The 21268-nt window shown below is 27.3% G+C and overlaps 3 protein-coding genes and 1 long non-coding RNA gene across 9 annotated transcripts; 2 read left to right on the forward strand and 2 right to left on the reverse strand.

Moving 5' to 3' along the window:
* The first annotated feature begins 3032 nt into the window (after window positions 1–3032).
* Window positions 3033–5125, forward strand: LOC103571634 (uncharacterized). Its single transcript, XR_008404548.1, has 2 exons — window positions 3033–3566; window positions 4556–5125. It is a non-coding gene; the product is annotated as an uncharacterized LOC103571634 (long non-coding RNA).
* A 707-nt stretch (window positions 5126–5832) lies between these two features.
* LOC103571647 (uncharacterized) lies at window positions 5833–7096 on the reverse strand. Its single transcript, XM_008549882.2, has 2 exons — window positions 6937–7096; window positions 5833–6610 (listed from the first exon to the last, which is right to left on the reverse strand). Exons 1-2 carry the CDS (start codon window positions 7077–7079, stop codon window positions 5917–5919), a joined length of 837 nt encoding a protein of 278 aa, XP_008548104.1. The 5' UTR covers window positions 7080–7096; the 3' UTR covers window positions 5833–5916.
* A 414-nt stretch (window positions 7097–7510) lies between these two features.
* On the reverse strand, window positions 7511–15189 carry LOC103571631 (peroxisomal acyl-coenzyme A oxidase 3). 3 transcript variants are annotated; one of them, XM_053743118.1, is made up of 12 exons: window positions 14965–15189; window positions 14789–14840; window positions 14245–14428; window positions 12644–12805; window positions 12220–12523; window positions 11299–11762; window positions 11092–11214; window positions 10903–11023; window positions 10523–10756; window positions 9273–9427; window positions 8899–9201; window positions 7511–7782 (listed from the first exon to the last, which is right to left on the reverse strand). In XM_053743118.1, exons 3-12 carry the CDS (start codon window positions 14368–14370, stop codon window positions 7663–7665), a joined length of 2112 nt encoding a protein of 703 aa, XP_053599093.1. In that variant the 5' UTR covers window positions 14371–14428; window positions 14789–14840; window positions 14965–15189; the 3' UTR covers window positions 7511–7662. The 3 variants fall into 3 exon arrangements, with proteins under 3 accessions (XP_053599093.1, XP_014300019.1, XP_014300020.1); XM_014444533.2 differs by lacking the exon at window positions 14789–14840; XM_014444534.2 differs by lacking the exons at window positions 14789–14840; window positions 14965–15189 and adding an exon at window positions 14623–14641.
* Window positions 14637–21209, forward strand: LOC103571633 (probable cytosolic iron-sulfur protein assembly protein Ciao1). 4 transcript variants are annotated; one of them, XM_008549861.3, is made up of 6 exons: window positions 15199–15282; window positions 16057–16214; window positions 19319–19636; window positions 19702–19810; window positions 19879–20043; window positions 20882–21209. In XM_008549861.3, exons 3-6 carry the CDS (start codon window positions 19331–19333, stop codon window positions 21148–21150), a joined length of 849 nt encoding a protein of 282 aa, XP_008548083.1. In that variant the 5' UTR covers window positions 15199–15282; window positions 16057–16214; window positions 19319–19330; the 3' UTR covers window positions 21151–21209. The 4 variants fall into 4 exon arrangements, with proteins under 4 accessions (XP_014300023.1, XP_008548083.1, XP_008548084.1 ...); XM_008549862.3 differs by having other exon boundaries at window positions 16057–16182; XM_014444537.2 differs by lacking the exons at window positions 15199–15282; window positions 19319–19636; window positions 19702–19810; window positions 19879–20043; window positions 20882–21209 and adding exons at window positions 14637–14724; window positions 16661–17122; window positions 18580–19293.
* Window positions 21210–21268: the final 59 nt, after the last annotated feature.

A 21268-nucleotide genomic window follows, 5' to 3' on the forward strand; every position in this document is an offset into this window, starting at 1 on the left:
AAAACGTAAAATTCTTACTTACAATTTTTTTATTTAAATTACATTAATTGTGTGAGAATTACTGCAAGTAAGTACACATTTTTTTTTAATAAAAAATGTTTGCACACCTCATGCGCGAAAGCGCTTCGCGTTTTTTTACTGACAGTTCTTAGTCTTCGACAGTGTCACTTACACAAAAATGTTAGAAATCTGAAATTCGAAAATTTGTTAGATGCAGCCTAGCCTTAGTAAAGTTGAAAAGTAATCATACAGTAAATGAATAAAACAAACAGTAATACAAATGAATCGTTTATTTGAGAAACCCCATAAGTCATGTTTTTTCGAAATTGGGTTTTTTCCCATTTTTGGGTCCTTTAAATGTCCCCCCATAGAAATTGATAAAAATATCAATCAAATCAGGGTGACAGAAATTTCACTTTATTGAGAACCCCATAAGTCAATGACTTATGGGGTTTTTCAAATAAATATATGCAGTTTTAGTTTTATAAAAATAATTTTTTTTTTTATTTAAAATTCGCGCTTTTTTTGGAAGGAAAAAATAATATGACTGATTAAAAAACTTGAGTTAATTATTATTTTTTGTAATTTATGAGTTTCAGAGTTTATATACATATTATATACTTCATTTTATCAGTCTAATAAATTATATGAGTGAAAAAAAATGAAAAAACAATGATTTTATAACTTTTTCTCCCGTTTGGTTGGGAAACTCCATAAACTCCATAATCAACTTTAAATAATTTTTTTAAGTAATTTCAATTAAAAAATTGAATTATTCTTGTTTGAATATTTTTCAGAGACGCTAACATTATCCTCTTCAATTATTTATTTATTATTTCAATGGCAAGTTTTTCCAGAAAATGTTTTTTGTATTTCTTGAAAAATTTTGTTTTCTTGATTTATGGGGTTTCTCAAATAAACGATTCAAATAACGGAAATAAAGATCCTGACTGATTATTTTTACATTTTGTTAGTCGTTTATTTTTATTGTAAACTGTCACATGAGCAATTAAGATGTGCAATTTAAAATTTTCCAACATTGTCGTTTTTTATTATGATCCTGAAGTCAACAGACAATTATCAACTTTCGGAATTTTTTTTTTCAACAACACAACCAAAAAAATAAAACTAAAAATATGCATATGTAGAAAATTAAAAAAACTCTAGGTGCAATTTTTTTTTTATAATTTGCCATTTTTTGAAAAATTCAAAAATAAATAGACGTCGGCTAATTTCAGTATAATTTTTTTTTTGTTAATTAATAATTATAATTTTTAACATTACAGATTTGTGGGCACTACATATTCTATTCAACAAAGATGTATAATAAAGCATTAATTTTCTGTTTGATGTTTATTTATATTTCTCAAATTATCCCACCTGCTGAGACTTTCAGCATTAATGTTAACGACTTTGTGAAAAATATGGTGAATGGTTTTATCGACAATACAGTAGATCCCACTGAAACTATCGATGAAACTCCACCAGAACCTGAGGAAAACGATTTACCTGAACGTCTTCCTAAGCCAGAAGGACTTATCAGTTTTATATCGGATCTCCCTTCCATGAAATGGATGAGATGTCCACCAGGTGAAGATCTTATAGAGGATGGGTCATGTGCTCCTTATATGTAATTCTAAATTGAATAATTAGGAAAAAATAAAATGTAATTTGCAAATATATTTATTTTGTAAATTATTAGTTCAGTTGTAATAAATTTATTTTTTAAATAATTCAGTAAGGCTTGATTATCGATATCCTTCAACACAATAATAGAATGGTAATCATTTCTATGCTAGCATAGCCAACGTTACCGTGTGGAATGGAGAGGGGGGGGGTGATGTCCCATGACTCTTGACGCTAGAAAATCCTCGTTACTATGTAACATAGTAATGGTTACCATTCTACATAGGAATTAGAACTATCCTTTTCTCTTTGTGTAGCTTAGAAATTCAAAAAATAACGAAAATTGCTACTTCTGTTGTTTTTTTTAAAGAAATTTTTAACGGAAACATCGGTCCTTATGAAAAAAAATTTTCCTACTTTAATAAAAATTGAAAGAGCATATTTTTTGTAATTATTTTTTCAGAGTACCTTCATTATTCAAATTTTCAAAATTTGTGACATTATTAAGCATCATTCCAAGAATATTCTCCTAAATTTTCATAAAAAAATATTGAAAAATAAGCCAGTGGTAGTGGGGAGAGACGAGTCACTTAAAAAGTCTTCATGCCGTAGGCGGGATAGCTTATGGCTGCATCTAAAATCAAAAAGCCAAAAAGATTTCTGTAGTACATAAGTTTCTCTTGAATTCGAACCAAGGAATAAACAAAACATTAATTTTTGAATTTTTGGTAGAGGTGCAATCCGAAAATTCGGATTTTTGCCAAAAATTGCTCCTTTTGTTTAATTCAAAAATAAGTAGTTATTGAAAAAAAGTCTTTTGTTCAAATCCAAGATAAACCTATGTACTCAAGAAATCTTTTTTGTTTTTTGATTTCAGATGAAGCAGTCATGAGTTATCCTGCCTACTGCACGGAGACTTTTTTTGTAAAGTGACTCGTCTCTCCCCACTACCACTGGCTTATTTTTGAATATTTTTTTATGGAAATTTAGCAGAATATTCTTGAAATGATGCTTAATAATGTCACAAATTTTAAAAATTTGAATAAAGAAGCTACTCGGAAAAAAAAATCACAAAAATATACTCTTCTTTCTTGTATCTCAGACCCCTTTCCCCCTTAAATCTTAATAAATAATAAGAAATCTACTTTCTTTTCTGATGCGGGGTTATCTTTTTTTTTAAAGTTTATTTACTATTATTCTTATCATTTTTTCTTTATCGTTTAATCGATCTCATAAACTCATTGGCATAAGAAAAATAATAATCTACAGTGGTTAATACTTAACGCCATATCTATTGACTAACAGCAAATATTAATTACAATGACGTTTAGATGATATATATAATCATAAATTGTAATAAAAAATGATTCACAGTAGCTTTAAAAATTGATACTACGTGACTATAAGCTCGTAAACTATATTTTTTATAGCAATAGTAAACCATTAATTAATTTATTACAATACGTCACTCAGCTGGCGAGCCTTCAAACCAGTTATTTACTTAAAACTCAGTGATATTTCAAAATTAGTAATTAATTTAACATATTGCATAAGTGATTTCTTCCATAGAGTAGTTCTTATCAAATAAATTCCAATGTTATTATCTACATCAGGCGACACTATTTACAAATAATTGACTTTTTTTTTTAATGATTCATATCTCACAACTTGATACAGTTCGTGGTTAATTATTTTATTTTTTTTTATTATGATGATCTTTTACGTCAGAAAAACATTATGACGTTTTTAAAAATAAATAACCGAAAAAAAAAGGTATTTAAAGGTGGGCGCGCTTGAATTCAAATCATAATTAAAAATTCTGTCTAATTATAAATACACGCGATAAATCAAAACTTTTAAAATTTACAATTTTAATTTAAATTAAACGAATTTACAATTTTTTAATTTAAACGACATTAATTGTGTGAAGACTACTGCTAGTAAGTACAAATTTTTTTTCTAACAAATCACTCAAAAAAATTTCTACACTCTTTTCATTACACAAACATTGATTTAACTGTGTACTCACACATGGAGAAAAATCCAGGTCAACATTAAATAATAATTACAATCCAATGAAAACTTTGCTCTCAAATAAAAAATTACAATCTAAAAAAAAAAATAATGATGATTTGGAGAAAATTAATTTTTTTTTCAATTATTACTATTTAGATTGTAATTTTCACTTATCATAATAATTACAATACAGCTTCGTTAAATTTTCGCTTGGAAAAAATAAATATTTATTTATTCATATAAAAATAGTTCAATGTTACAAAAAGTAGAAATTTTTTTCAGAATTATTAAAAGTTAGTACATTTGTCGCAATTTTTGTTTCGTAGTTGATAAATATTACATCTCCAATGTAATTCTACGTAGGTACTGTACATTTTAAAATGTCGGTAAGACAAATTGCTAATCCGGGAGATAAAATTACTATTTGAGATTGTAAAAATGACTATCTGTATTGTAAAAATTACTCGGCAGAATACATCTTTCACAAAGCACGTTAGCTAATATTTACTAAGTACAATAATGTCGCTAATAAACTTTATTTTGAACGCAGTAATTTTTATAATCAATAGAAATTATTATTCTAAACAATGTTGTAATTTTTACTTTGAGTTTTGTACAAGGTTTGATTTTTTTTAACGTTTCAAGATTACTTCTCGGATTGTAATTTTTTTTTCAAATTTAGTAAAAATTGATCAATTTTTTTCTCCGTGCATACAAGGAATTTATTAAGGAAAAATTTAATGCCCATACTGAGTCGATTTGTTAATTAATAGTCCTGACTGATTATTTTTACATTTCGTTATTTGTTTATTATCATTTTACACTATCACATGAGCGATTGAGGTGTGCAATTTTGAATTTTCCAACATTTGTTTTTTTTATTATTCAAAAATTATAATTTTTAACATTGCAGATTTGTGGCCACTGCATATTTTAATCAACAAAAATGTATACAAAAGCGTTAACTATCTGTTTAATGTTTACTTACATTTCTCAAACTATTCCACCTGCTGAGACTTTTCACATAGATCTTGATGAGGTTGTGAAGCTTATGGCGAAGGGTCTCTTTGATGATATTGTGATTCCCGTTGAAGTTATTGGTAAAACTCTACCAAAACTTGAGAGTACCGATTCGAGTAAAGATGCACCTGAAAATCTTCCTACGCCAGACGAACTCATCAGTTTTATACCAGATTTCCCTCACGTAAAAAGTAGATGTCCACCAGGTGAAGATCTTCTGGAAGACGGGTCATGTCTTCCTCCTATGTAATTCTTAATTTAATAATTAAAAAAAAAATTGTAACTTGCCATTATATATTTATTTTGTAAATTATCAGTTCAATTGTAAATAAATTTATTTTTTAAATAGTTTAGTACGACCTTCTTATCGATATCTTTTAAGGAAGTTCAACCGAGTTTAATGTAAAAAGGATTTTCCAACTTTAAGATTTGAAACTCAGTATACATGTAAAGAAGTACTTTATCTATGTATTCTCAAAATTTGAATATGACCCACCGTCTAGTTTTTTAGAAAAAAAGATTTAAAAATGGCGTTTTTAAAGTTCTTATACACCGGCTCTTATGGCGGACAAGCTTCCGACATGACTTGTTCGATTATTTTCATTATTAACCTCCCAAGTTTAAGAAATAAAAAACCACATGCCATAAGCTTGAATATTTTTAGAATATGATAAGATTTTATCAATATAGTGTTACCGTTGTAATTATTTAAATAATTAAAGTTAAACTTTATTATTTAATCTCGTTCATCGACAGAGATACATATTATTGAGGGTTTGACAATGTCGCGAAAGCAGCTGAGAGAAAAAACAAAGATTGAAATACATTAATAAGAGAGACGAGATTAGAAATAAATTTTTCCCGCTTAAATTTGAATATCGATGTGTAAGAAGTTAGAACGCGCTGTTGCCAAATCTTTTTATTAAATCATATGAGTCAAAAATAACCAAGTCATTTCATTAATTTCTTTAATTAAATAAGTAATAAATATTAATTTATGAATTGGTTATATTATTATAAATTAAAATAATGAATTTTCATAACTATTGGAGAATTTAGCAAACAAAAAAATTCAAACACTACTTTGACTCACTAGTGTCGGTCAAACCTCTTTGATTTAACACAACTATTACTTCATAATTTACTCATTTAAATAATTGTACAGTGAAGTAATTTTTAAATTTATTTATTTAATTACTAATAAATTTTTAATTACAAATAATTAATATCTATTTATTGCAATTACTTAAATAATTAATCAGAAGACGTAGATGTGCCATTAAATTTTCTTCTTAATAAATTTTTATTAATCACTTTGTCTTTATTATTTTTTTCTTCCGTTTTTCTTTTCTTTTTCTTCACAACCTCCCCATCATCTTGTACTTCCGGTCGTTCAATCTGCCCTCTAGGCTCCAAATCATAGTCATAATCTCCAAGCTCAAAAATTCCATCATCTTCTTCATCATCATCTTGATCTTCACCATCAAATTTAACTGCAGTCGAATTTGTCTCCAATGCTTTCAAATTATTCCCTCTTCCAAATACTTTCTGATATTGCAAAGCCAACACATGGAATAATTGTCCCAGTAAATTAAGTCCATCAATTCGTTCTTGGTCTTCATCAATTACCGCTTCATCATCATCATCATCTTCGTCATCAATATCATCAACTTCTCTTACTTTTTTTTCCTCAGCAACCGATTTTTTGTCTTCACCTCCAGTATTCATTTTATCATTTTTAGTTTTAGTCCGCAGTCTAGATGGAATCACAACTTTTGGTTTATCTTCCCTGTCATCAAAATTTATGGGATTTCTTCTTAACAATTTATCATCAGATTTTTGTGGTTCTTCAGAAGACTCTAATCTAGACTTTATAGCTCTCGTGCCACGTGATATAGCCAATGGAAATGATATGTAAGACGATGGATTATCAACTCGATACTCAGACCTAGAAATTATAATTTTAATCCATCAAATTTAAATAGTATATTATGTGACCCGGGATCAAACGAAATGATTTTAAACCAGGGTGAAGTTAGCTGATCACCTGCAATCTGAAATCGTCTCATCACGAGTTACACTCAATATTTTTCATGATTACCTGGATCGGAACAAAGTTTCAGTCAGCAGCCAGTCAGAAACAAGTTAATTTAAAATTAATGGTGTCATCAACTATTAGCGTAGGCGTAAATTAGTTTGTTCCGACTGACTGTAGACACTGAAACTTTAAGTTTCGATGCTGGTATCATGAAAATAAATATAATTGATACATACCATGGACGAGCTAATACATATTGAGTGAATCCTGTATTATCAGACTGACGTCTGCCACATGGACAACCTTGTGGTAAACTAATACTCTGTGGTATTAAACTTGAAAAATATATCACTGTCAATATAATTATTTTATTCGACATCTTGAAAACGTCTGATTAAAAATATCACTTTTCTTCCTTTTATAATTAAACTCTAAAAACAAATTTATTTAAATCCATAACACGGAACAAAAAAATTGTTAATAAATAAAAATAAATATTAAATATTATACGGAAGTAAATTTATATATTTCCTGTAAATAAAATTCATTTAAATATAATTTTTATATTTGTAAAAAATATTTATCTATAAATATAAATATATATTTTTTTAAAATTTATTTATTAAAAAGATTGTTGAGAAATTTACGTAATTAGGCCACTGTCACTAAAACGTAACAAATTTTTGTATACGTCAGCGGTAATTCAATATTTCATAAGTTGATTACAAAATATAAATAAAGTAATTAAATTTTTTTATAAAATTATTCAATACTTGATTTATTAATAAATTTAATTATGATACAATTTTTTAAAATTATTATCGTGATAATAATTAACAAAAAAAATTCAATGCATAGTTTAAAAAAAAATAAAAATATATTGTGTTATTTTTAATAGAATTCTTGTGCTTATAAACATTTAAAAATATTTGTTTTATTAGTTATTATTATTATAATTTATGTCAAAGTTTTGAACGTGGAGCAAGAGGTGTCTTTCCAGCAGTTTTTAATTCATACCACCAGCTTGCACGATCCATTCCACCGGCATTGAATTTAAATACTTCTTCAAGACGTTCATAAACCTAAAATATATATAAATATTTGAATAATTCAAGTGTATTTAATATAAAATAAGTGCAACCCAGTCATACCCGAAGTAAAAAAGTATATTTCTTATTTGAATAAATTTAAAATTCAGTTTTAAAATCATTAACTAAAGCTTATTAGTTATGTTTCTTTTAGAAATATAGTTATTGTAGAAGGTATCATGTCGCAATTTTCAAGGAATTTTACTGTAATAGAGTACAAGTATCATTTGTGACCAGTGCTCTATTCTTGGACCTTTAATATTTTATTTTAATTAATGGAAAAGTATGAAAAAAATTTTTTATTTTAATACAGTAAAGAAATTTTCTTTGAATTAATTAAAATAATTCATTATGTCATTGCATGCATTACTAATTTTTTAAGTGGCCAGAACTGGCTCTAACGTGGCCACAAATGATACTTTTACCCTCTGTTTTATTTTGCTGAAAAATGTCATCAGTTCAAAAGTTTATATACGCATGTAGTAGTGTGTCATTTTCGGGTAACATTTTTAACGCTTCACTAGCTTCTATACTTGCAGGAAGGTAAAATAAGATGCCTGTTAAAATTAGAACCTTTAATGTTAATATGAACAGATGTCTCATCACAATTTTCTATTTCCCATTTAAATAACATGGGAAAACAAAATATTTAAGTTTGGAATTTTATACCTCGGCAATGGCTCATTGTACAGATGAGCTCAGGATACATTTTCATAGAAAATGAAACGCTCTACAAAAAAAGTCTCATCATTTTTTGATAAATTAATCTGTTCAAAAGTTATTGGAGCTTGAAGTCAAATTTATAGAAAATTTCGAGATCTTTTTACTTTTCCGGCGAAACTATCAGACTTATCACAAAATATCATAGAATCTTTTTTACAGACAATTTTATTCCCTACAAATTATCACTGATAAAGTTTTTTGAAATTCCGCATTGTTTTCTAGTTATTTCCATTTTAATGCCAAGCTTTTGAAATCGATCAGAACAATATTTTTTTTAAAAGCTTGACATTAAAGTATAAATAACTACCTTCTATTTGCTATATTTTTAAAAGAAGTATACCTAAGAAAAAGTGAATAAAACAATTAAAAACAAGTGCGTAAACTTACACGACCGTCAGACATTCCAAGAACTGAATTAAGAACAAAATCAGGTGGTGCTAGAGCGTCAGCAATAGCAACAGCTTCTGGTTTTAGTTCACTGCAAATATTTAAAATACTTTCACGTATTAAATCAGTCATTTGTGGTCCGGTACAGTAGCCACCTTGATAAAATGAAGCTAGATGTTTTTCTAAGCACGACAACGAGTACAGTAACATCATGTTATTCAAAACAATTTTCAAGCTTTTATTGGATGGAATTGTCTTAATTACTTTGTCTAATCTAATCGTGCAGTACTTTAATATAATCATCTAAAAATTACAATTATTATTATTACAAGGATCAAATCTATGGAATCTACTATAAAAGAATAATAAATTACTTCTCCATATGCACGTGATAGTGAAGCGGCACAATAAACTTGGGCTTTAGTTCTTGCAGCAAAACTATCCAATCCTTTAGCTTTACCTTCTTCGAATTTACGCTGTGTCTCCATAACAAGATATGTTATTAACCATTCATACGTATCTTTAACAACTGAAATTAATAATAATAATGATGTAAATAATAAATTTATAATTATCAATTATTAAGGGTATTCTCAGAAAATTCCCGCCACTTTTTAAAAATATCTATTGACTTTTAATTGTCAAAACTGTATTTAAATTTTATTATTTCATTAAAAAAAAAAGAATCATTAATTGGAAGAAAAGAAAACCCGCAGTTGCAATTTTACCGGATATAGTTTTAAAAAAAAATTACAGTTAACATCAATTAGGAGTTAAACTAAATTTGAAAAATAAATTTCAGTAAAATCTTTATGTCAATATTATAATTCAAACTGTCGAATTTTGTGGGCTAAACTTTACTTATCAAAATTTGTTCAACTCCTACTTGATGTCAACTGTAAGTATTTTTTTTTTAAATTAATATCTTTGCGAAATGCTTTAATTTTTCTTTACTTAATTAATAAAATTTCAATTCGGTTGACAGTTCAAGGTCGTTGTCTACTTTTGAAGAGTGGAGGTATGGTCTAAGAATGTTGTTAATTAAAAAAAAGGACAACGTAATTACAATTTCGTTTAGATATAGATTTTTAAAGATATCACTTACAATTGACATCAGTTAGGAGTTAAACAAATCTTGATAAGTAAATTTTAGCCCACAAAATTTGAAATTGACATGAAGATTTTACTAAAGTTTATTTAACTAATTTCGTTTAAATACTAATTGACATCAACTGTAATTTTTTTTTTTTTCAAATTTATATCTTAGTGAAATTGTTACTACATTGACTTTTTTTTAATTAATGCTTTAAGTTTTCTTTACTTAATTAATAAAATTTAAATTCAGTTATGACAGTTTAAGGTCATGTATATTTTTAAAGTTGACATCAATTAGAAGTTAAACAAATTTGACGGTTAATTCCTAATTTATATTAATTATAAGTAATTTTTTAAAAATCTATACCTCAGTGTTCCTTTTTTCAATTAAGCCTTCAATTTTTTGCTTATTAATTAATAAAATTTTAATATGCGCATGACAGTTGATATTAATTGAACATTTTTAAAAAGTGGTCATTATATGAGAGTACTCTTAACTAAATATTCAAAAATATTAATTTTTTCTTACACTTCAATGATTTAACATCATCAATACAAGTTGCTGTAAATTTTTTATTAATTATCGAAGCTCCATGAAGTAAAAATGTTACTGAAGACAATGGACTGCCGATTGTTGAGCCTGTTTGTACTTCCAACCATTGTCGCAAAACCCAATTACTCGTTTGCTGCATCAGTACATTATTGTCACCTTCATATGTCACCGTCGGTTCATGATTAACTGTCAAGTCGCCGAGATTGGCAGCTGAAAATATTAATTTAATTATTCAACACCTCTTAAAAAAAAAATTCAAGTCATCGACCTGGTTTATGACACATAAATGACCCAACAATTGGCCGTAACCCAGTTTCTGACCTTTTAAATAACCATTAATTGAAAATTATTATTACCTTTATGATAACCATGTCCACCACAAGCTTCCCTGCATTCACTCAAAGCAGCTTTGCATGTCCATGTAATCAAGGGTTTTATTGCTGATACAATTGAATGGATCTCGCCTACAATTTGACTCTAAAATAAAAATAAAAAATTTAAATAAATAAATTGATAAATAAAAATATTAAATAATGAAAACTAACAAGATTTGGAATGTTGCCGCCTCCCATTGATTTTTCAACATTTTCCACATAAACTTCCGTGAACTCAGTCATGAAAATTCGGAAGATTGATGCTGCTGCTAAATAAGGAAATAATCTCCATTGCTGCAAATAAATGATTTAATTTATAAATTAATTAATTAAATGACAGTGTCTAATTTTAATTTAAATAAATAATAATTTAATTACATGAAGCTCGTATTCAATAATAGGAGACTCTATTGCTTTATCACCGGACAAAGAAGATGCAAATTGTTTTCTCACGGCAGCGTAACGGACAGCAATGACGACTGCGGCACCTAATCTATTAACAGACTCTCCACAAATTCCCATACGTCCAGCAGATAAATTTTCTAATACAGCACCGAGTATTCTTTGGGGATCGGAGAATGAACTCTCGTACTCTCCGTCTTCATTGATGTCACCGGTACGATTCAATAAATTATCTTTGGGAATGCGGTAATTATTGAACATTATAAAGCCATTGTCAACTCCGTTCAGACCCATTTTTTCGCCCATATCACCGATTGTTATTCCGGGATAAGGCAAATAAGTTTCGCTATCCCTAACAGGTACAATGAATGCATTCAAACCGTGGCAATGCCCTTCTGTCATTAATTGTGCAAATACTATTGCTACAGTACACGTTTTACCTGAAAAAAAATTTTTTTTGTTATTTGGAGGATTAACGCCAGGGTGGCAACAAAGAAATGATTTTGAAATTCCCTATTTCCCGGTTTTATAGTCAAGTTTTTCACATTTTTCCTTGATTCAGAAATTTTATTCGTGGCATTGATATTCAAAGTTTTTGTTTTCATTGTCAATAATTAAATCTGATGATTAAATCATGCGAAAAACCAAAAAAAGTCAATAGAATAAATTGATATGGCGGACTTTTGATTTTTATTCATTCTCTTGCATTATCGCCTAGTTCTGAGTTCCAAGTTTCAAGTCCAACTCATCGGAAAATTACTTTAAAATCAATAAAAAAATTCTACCCGTACTTACATAAAAGCGAGTCAATAAAAAAAAACTATGTCATTAATTACTGATTTAATTAACTGATTGCTGATAAATTACGCATATAAATAAAAAGTTTAAAAATATTACCAAGATTTCCAACCCAGCATTTAGCAGCTTGAAAATCCGGAGTGTAAAGAACAAATTCTTTGGTCGCTGGATCATAAGTTGCAGTTGTGCGCATCATTTTAGTATTGCTGCCATGTCCGACTTCAGTTAATGCGTAACAACCGATTAGTTTTTTGTTCCATACATCCTGAAAGACTGGAATATGTCGATCTGTTCCTAAGCTCAATATTGTATTGCCAAATAAATATACTCCTAAAGCAATTTTAACGGACAGAGCCGGACTAACAAGATTTGTCGCTTCATTTATCGTCATCAATGCTTCTGTCTAAATTAAAATATCAATTATTCTTTTTTGTTAGCTAGTTCAAGGTTGCCACTCAAAGTTCATCAATAAAACTATATAGTGAACGATTACTGTGGATTTATTTAACATTAAATTATTTACTTTTAGTTTGTAGCCAACGTTATTTATATTAGAAGGTAAAAATTCTAAATGATTCAATCTAGCTAATTGGATTGCTGCTCGTCTTTTTTGTTCATCACTCGATACTCCATAATGTGGCATATGAAACTCATGATCAGCTTCCATGGACTTCCATACGCGCATCTGTTAAGAACATAATTAAGAATTTGTTGATTACTAATTTAAATTTTATTTATTTAATTAAATAAATTGATTTCTATAAAATTATTTATTTTGTTGACGTGAATTTTAATCTACGATTACTGAAAATTAGTATTTGTAATTCAAATTAATTATTACATGAATATTGACAATTGATATCGATGGATATAGACAGAGAAGTTAATTTCTGATAAGCATTCAAAATGAAAGATAATTTTAAACAATACCCCCTACTTTTTGAAAATATTCAATGAATTTCAAATGTAATGGCCTTATTAAAATTTAATTATTTATTTAAAAAAATAATTGAAAAAAAAATTTTGCCAAGATATAGATTTTTAAAAAAATTACTCACATTTGACATCAATTAGAAGTTAAACAAAATTTCGAAAATAAATTTCAGTAAAATCTTTATGTCAATATTATAATTCAAAACATTTAATTTCGTGGGCTAAAATTTACTTGCGAAATTATGAATGTAAATGTAGCAGACATAAGACAATTTTTAAATTACATATAGAAATATTAATCAATTAAATTGATAAAATAAAAAAAGCATCTACTGATTTTAGAATTTTCTAAAAGTCTATTTTTAGATTTATTGGAAAAAAAAAATAATTTTATTATTTTAAAGTTGAAAAATTGTCAGATGCCCGGCAACTTTACTGTTGATGCCAAATTTTGTTTAACTTCTAATTGATAAATATTTTTTTAAATTAATTAATAACATTTTAATACGGCGATGACAATTTTAAATAAATTAATATTTATAAAAAGTCAGGAACACTGTCTGACAATGCCCTCAAAGCAATTTATTATATTTAAAAAAATAAAACTACTTTATAAAACGATAAAATTACATTTTATGGCTTATTATGATCTTAAAGTTAGAAAACAAATAAAACTTTTATGATCCTGAAGTTAGAAATGAGTGAGAATATTGAGTAAGAATTTAAAACTATAAATAGATAAATAAATAATTTTAAAAATAATATTCATAAAAAATGGACTTATTTAATTTTAAATTTTTTCAAATGCCCATTTTTTAAAAATTTCATTTTATTAATTATTTACTCTATTTATTAATAATTTTAAATTCATCTGTCTGTTACATTCACACTCATAAGTTAGAAGACAATTTTTGGATTTTTTTTTTTCAACAAATTAATTACAAAAAAAATAGAATAAAAATATGCACATGTAGAAAATTAAAAAAGCTATAAGTGCAATTTTTTAAAATAAATTTTTCTATGAATTATCACTTAGTAAAAAAATCTCAAAATTATCAGACCTCGGTTAGCAAAAAATATTAATTATATTGAAGTTAGCCGACGTTTAATAATTTTTGGATTTTCTTTTAGACAGTAAATTTAAAAACAAAAAAATTGTAAATAGCATCCGTTTTAAATAAAATAATTTACCTTAAATTGTAATTTCTTTGGATCTTCAAGTACTAGGCGTAAATATTTCCACGAAAAAGATGATAATTTTCTGTAAGCATCTAATGCTTCACTTTTCGGCATATCTTCAATCCAATCAACATCCATTTTTTAAATTTTTAAACTCCTTTTTTAATAAAAAAATTATCTTACGAGTTCTTTAATCCTTAAAATAAATAATAAACATAATTAAAAATAATAACTAATTAATTAACTATAGAATTATTATATTTAAATTAAAAAAAAAAGTTTATCACGAGCGACCTCTTAAGCAGAATTATAAAAAATTCATATCGAAATTTTCCCGCCACTATTTTCAATCTCGCCAAATTAAACGATAATGAAAGCAGTCACAATTACCTTAACAATACAAACACTTTTCCAGGAAAAATAAATTTAAATTAAACATACCGAGATATCAGTAATCAATATACATAAGCTGATAGATAAATAATCATCCGTGTACGTATTGTACGGTTTTAAATATTCAAAATAACAAAAATATTATTTATTTTAAAACAATCACCTCGTTTGTCTAATATCTATCGAAGACTACGCCCACTGAACTAACCTTCAAACTAAACAGCGGAATATTTTTTTTAGATAACAAATTATTTAAAATAATCCACGACAAATTAGCAATTAGATTAAGTACTAAAATTAATTAATTTATTAATTATTCCAATTAAAATATCTACTTACTGCTTTATAACGGCGTTTTATTTTTTTAAATTTAAAATAATTATTTCTTGAAAAAAAAAATATATAAATATAAGTGTGTGTAAAAATTAATATAATTTAATTTAATTTATTAAAAAAATATATTAGCGGTAATTATATGTAATTGTTTCTAATTGAAATTAATTTATAAAAATAAATAAATTTTTAATTGACAGCGTGAGGACGCCAACTGATCGACTGATTTCATTCTGTAGACACGATTTTACCAAGAGCCGGCTTCTAAAACACAGGCTTAAATACGTACATCTACTACACACATATACTGATAAATATAAATATGTAATATACATATTTAGCAAGTACTTAAATTCATCGAATTAATAAAACTCAAGTTAGCTGTCTAATAATTTTTGAATTTTTTTTTTTACATGATCCTTAAATTAGAAGACAATTAAAATTTTTCGGATTTTTTTAACAAGTAATTTACAAAAATATAAAAAAACTAAAAATATGCACTTGTAGAAAATTTAAAAAAGTACAGGTGCAATTTTTTAAAAAAATTTTTTTCTATGATTTATCGTTTCAAAAAAAAAATCAAAAATTATTGTGTCTGCTAACTTCAGTATTATTTTTTTAATTATAGATTATAAAAAAAAAAAGATATTTCAAAAAATTGCATTTGTAGTTTTTTTTATTTTCTACATGTGCATTTTTTTAGTTTTTTTTTTTCGATTTTTTTAAAAAAATCCGAAAATTTGTAATTATTTTCTAACTTAAGAATTTAGTTCTGAAGTTATCCGATATTTGATTGCTTTTAGATTGTTTTAAAAACAATAAATTACAAAAAAAAAAGCATTTTAAAAAATTGCACCTGCAGTTTTTTTTATTTCCTACACGTGTATTTTTTTTAAATCCGAAAATTTTTTATTATTTTATAACTCCAGAATCATATGCAGTAACATCACTTGGCATACAAAAAAATTAATAAAAATACATAAATTTATAATTAAATATATTCAAAGATCATAGTCAACACATTGCAATAAATATATAAAAAAATATCTGCGTATATTGAATGCCTATCAGTATTTATGAGGAGTCTTTATTTTCTAGGTTGATTTTTTATCTGCAGAAAATCCTACTCCGTAAACTACATTAAAAAAAAAAAATTAGTCACGTGTACAGAGGCATCAAATCATCAAGTTATTTTTCTATTTCATCACCTGGAGCTTTGTCAAAGTAAAATAAAAAATTATAAACTATATTTTATGGTAAGCCATTACATCATGGAACTTTAATTATTTTATTACTTTATTAATTACTTTCAGGTAACTACCGACGACTATAATAAGATTATTAAATAAAATTTAATTGTTAGGTTATAATTGATGACAATGAAAGCAAGATCTCACAATTTTTTTATTCATAAATAAAAAAAATTAAATTAATACCAAGGACTTAAAAATTCTAATACGAATATTTTAAAATAATTTTTTCTTATCATTTTTTAATAAAGATAAAAAGTGGACGGACTTGAGATATTTTCAGCATCATCGTCATCAATTAATTATAAGCTAATTTATAAGTTGATATAGATTTTAAATTTGAAAAAAAAAAAAAAAGATGACAGCAAACATTCCATATCCTGTGTACGTAAATTAATAATAGAGGTTTAATTTTTAAAATATGTGCAGAGATTTGTTTTTTTTTTTTTTAGGTAACAATGAGTACATTGGAATTGAAACAATGTCTTACGGGTCACAGAGGTAGAGTTTGGAATGTTTGCTGGCATCCAAAGGGTAATGTACTTGCATCGTGTGGTGAGGATAAGACAATTAGAATATGGGGTATGGAGGGACAAAAATGGACAATGAAAATGATACTGGCTGAAGGACATACGCGGACAATACGCGAAATATCATGGTCGCCGTGTGGTAAATTCATTGCATCAGCGAGTTTTGATGCTACAACAGCGATATGGGAGCAAAAGTCTGGACAATTTGAGTGTAATGTTACACTAGAGGGTCATGAAAATGAAGTCAAAAGTGTCAGCTGGTCTAATAGTGGTCAGTTGATAGCCACCTGCAGTAGAGATAAATCCGTTTGGATTTGGGAGTGTGATAATCATGAGTATGAGTGCGCTTCTGTTATCAATGCTCATAGTCAAGATGTTAAGAAGGTAAATAATTAATTAATTAATTAGGGGAGAGAAAGGAAAATGGAGTACCCCTAAAATTTTATTAAAAAAATGTTTTTTTAAAAGTTTCAAAATCACATTGTTAAAATGTAATTGATCATTACTTTGAATTCGACTTTTTTTCTTATCAATTTGCAATAACAGAACTTAGTGTCAAATTACTTCAGATGTATTTTAGTAATGAATTCTAAAATATTTAAAATTTTTTAAATTTAAATAACTTTTAATAATTTTTTAATTTATTACTTGAAGATATACATAATTTGTTTTTAAAAAAATCTTCTTTAGTATTGAGGTCATTCAAAAATCCCTCACTTTTCAAAAATATTCAATGATTTTTAACTATCATAAGTGTATCAAAATTTTAGTAATTATTTTCAAAAAAATTAAAGCATTTATTGAAAAAACGAGAACGCAGTTACAATTTCGCCGAGATATAGATTTAAAAAAAATCACTCACAGTTATTATCAATTAGGAGTTAAACAAAATTTAATAAATAAATTTGGGCCTAAAAAATTTGAAGATTCAAATTAAAAAACTGACATGAAAATTTTACTGAAATTTACTTAACAAATTTCGTTGAGCTCCTAATTGATGTCAACTGTAAATAATTTTTTTTTAAATCTATGTCTCGGTGAAATTTCCCTTTTTCCAATTAATGCATTAACTCTTTTTTTAATTAATTATCATTATTGTAATACGGTCATTACTAGGGTCAGGATTTTAGCTTTGATTGAAAAATAATAATTAATAATAAATGGTGTGAAATTTTTTATATTACGGCGGAAATATTGGTCTTATAAAATATTTTTTTAAACAAAAGTTGTTAAGAATTTAATTTTATAAAAAAAATGTCTCTTATAATTTTTTCTTAGGACTAATAAGAAAACCGTAATTAAAAAACTAAGATTTTTATGACTAACAAAAATTTGAATCATTCATTATGAATCTAAATTTTGGAATTGCGGTGAAAATATTGACTGTATAAAAAAGTTTTTAAACAAAAGTTGTAGGAAATTTAATTTTCTAGAAAAAATGTCACTTATGATTTTTTATATGACCAATATTTTCACCGTAATTTTAAAATTAAAATTTTTATAATTAACAAAAATTTGAATCATTCATTATGAATCTAAATTTTGAAATTATGGCGAAAATATTGGTCGTATTAAAAAATTATGAGAGACATTTTTTTTAGAAAATTAAATTTCCTACAACTTTTGTTAAAAAACTTTTTTTATAAGACCAATATTTTCGCTCATATCAAACATTTGAACCATTCATTTTGAAATTAAGACAAAAATCTTGTCCCTAGTCATTACAATTGAGTCATCTAATATTTTTAAAAACTGAAAGGCACTTTCGGAGAATCTCCTTAACTTCCGAATTTATATTTTATTAATAATGTAACCATAAATAAATAAATAAATAATTTTAGGTTCGTTGGCACCCACATGAAGACATCGTTGCCTCAGCTAGTTACGACAATACCGCAAAATTATTCAAAGAAGATCCAGCAGACAACGATTGGTTTTGCTTTGCCACTTTATCTTCGCACACATCAACAGTTTGGAGTCTATCATTCGATTCAACTGGTACACGTCTAGTGACAGCCAGCGATGATCAGACTATTAAAATTTGGCAAGAATATAAGCCAGACAATAGTGCTGGTATCCCAACACCTGATAATAATCCCGTGTGGAAGTGTGTATGTACACTATCGGGCTATCATACCAGGACAGTTTATGATGTTGACTGGTGTAAAAAAACAGGTTTAATAGTAACAGCCTGCGGTGACGATACAATAAGAATATTTCGGGAAGAAAGTGATTCAGATATTAATCAACCGACGTTCAATTTGATATGTTCTCATGATACGGCTCACACGCAGGATGTTAATTCTGTCCAATGGAATCCAGTAGTTGCTGGCCAGCTCGCCTCCGCTGGTGATGATGGCAAAATTCAAATATGGTTTCACAGCGACTAAAATTAACTTTTTTTAATTAACAATTTAAATTAATAATCAGAAAAAAATGTACAGATATTAATTAATATAAGATGAAATTTTATTAATTAAAAAATTTTTTTCTTACATTCCATCCCCTTAATTTTTAATTTGATAAGTTGTGATATATTTATTTTTAATTATTAATTTATTAATCTATTATTGTTTATAGATTTGGTTTTAGATGATACGTAAGCAGTTAGTTAATAGTTTACTAGTTCGCAGTATGTCAGGAACAGCAGGTTTGCCACTGAAAAAAGTTGTCGAAGCACTGAATAATTTTGCTAATACATCACTAGCAGCGTCATGGGACAACGTGGGTTTGCTTATTGAACCAACAGAGCCGAAAAATGTATCACGGATTCTACTTACTAATGATTTGACTGAAAAAGTCATGCAAGAAGCTGTTGATCTTCAAACTGATCTCATTGTTTCTTATCATCCTCCGATATTTGCACCACTGAAACGACTTACTACCAATGCATGGAAGGTAATAAATATAATTATATAAAATCAGGGTGGCCACAAAAAAATAAAATTATTATATTTTATCAGGAACGTATTGCTTTGAAATGTATAGAGAACAAAATAGCTCTCTACTCTCCGCATACAAGCTTTGATTCAATTCGCGGAGGAGTGAACGACTGGCTAGCTGGTGCATTTGGTATTTATCTTCATATAAATCTTAATAAAACCAATTAATTATTAATTATATTAATACCAAAATTGTAGACATAAAAACAAGTGTTCCGATAGAACCTAATTCTGTTAATCCACAAAATGGTATGGGTAGACTCTGTACTCTAACCAGTGCCATTACTGATCAGGAAGCAGTGAATCTTGTTAAGCGTCGAATAAATCTTTCTTACGTCCGGCTTGCACGTGTCCACAGTCCAGGTATATAATAGTATATTATGTGACAAGAGATGAAACAAAATGATTTTAGACCAGGGTAAAGTTTGCTGACATCACCCAGTCTTAAATCGTCTTTCGTCCTGTCGCATGTTAACTTTTTCATGATTACTTGCATTGGAACTTAGGGCCAGTTTTTCAAACCAGGTTTTAATTATTATTACTGGTATATTTACATACTATTAATGTATACTAGCAATATTAATTTAAACCCGGTTTAAAAACTAACTCTTAAAGTTTCAATGTCAGCAGCCAGTCAGAAACAAATTAATTTTCGACCAATGGTGTGATAAACTATTAGCGTAAGCGTAAACTGTAATGTTCAATTTATAATTAAGAAGAAACTATAAATATTATTTATTATTTACTCATTTTTATAAAAATTAATTACAAAGTCCGAGTTGTCATTTAAATAAATAAAATTTTCACCATACCTGCATCGAAAGTTTAAATTCCTGCCCTGTTCTCATAAACAGCAGCAAAAATTTAAACTTTCAAGTGTAAATCTAGTAAAAAATAGTATATATACCACGGAGGAAGTTACGACGTTCGATAGGCAATTACAGACACGGGCTGGAATATCCTACTTTCCTCCCTAGGTGTGTAATGTATTAATTCTTCCCAAGGGCTGAAACAAATTTACTTCTGCCCACAGACTGAAGACATTAACAATTTACGCATTCCCTGATATTTGTCCCCATTGGGCTGAAAGTAATTCGTTTCGACTGGCCGCAGACACTGAAACTTTAATTTTCAATACCAGTGTCATGATAATAATTATATTTAAATAATAATTAAACTAATAAATGAATAATTTAAACAGATAAATTGATAAACACAGTAGCAGTTTGTGCTGGATCAGGAGCTTCAGTTTTTAAGAATGTAAAAGCAGATCTTTTCGTTACCGGCGAGATGTTACATCACGATATTTTGGAGGCTGTACAAAATGACACCGTAGTGATTCTCACCAACCATTCAGATTCTGAGCGGGGCTTCTTAAAAGAATTCGCTGTTATTTTAAATAAATCACTTGACAATTGTGTTGATGTAAATGTATCCAAGATGGACACTGATCCACTTATGACTGTTTGATACCAATAAACATGATGTCATGCCTATAAAAATATATATAACATTACCATTTAAAATAACAACAATAATATTATTTCTCAATAAATTTCCTAATCTCACCAAAGATTTTCAAGCCCAT

The sequence above is a fragment of the Microplitis demolitor genome, chromosome 2 (genome assembly GCF_026212275.2).
Source record: "Microplitis demolitor isolate Queensland-Clemson2020A chromosome 2, iyMicDemo2.1a, whole genome shotgun sequence".
Lineage (NCBI taxonomy): Eukaryota > Metazoa > Arthropoda > Insecta > Hymenoptera > Braconidae > Microplitis > Microplitis demolitor.

Coding starts and splice junctions, on each gene's coding strand:
- LOC103571631 (XM_014444533.2), bottom strand. CDS start 14,370: ATGGATGTTGATTGGATTGAAGATATGCCGAAAAGTGAAGCATTAGAT. Junction 11,215..11,298: donor TTATTGAATACGAGCTTCAT/GTAATTAAATTA, acceptor ATTTATTTGCAG/CAATGGAGATTATTTCCTTA. Junction 10,757..10,902: donor TGGACATGGTTATCATAAAG/GTAATAATAATT, acceptor TAATATTTTCAG/CTGCCAATCTCGGCGACTTG.
- LOC103571647 (XM_008549882.2), bottom strand. CDS start 7,079: ATGTCGAATAAAATAATTATATTGACAGTGATATATTTTTCAAGTTTA. Junction 6,611..6,936: donor TATGTATTAGCTCGTCCATG/GTATGTATCAAT, acceptor TATAATTTCTAG/GTCTGAGTATCGAGTTGATA.
- LOC103571633 (XM_014444537.2), top strand. Junction 17,123..18,579: donor ATAGTCAAGATGTTAAGAAG/GTAAATAATTAA, acceptor AAATAATTTTAG/GTTCGTTGGCACCCACATGA.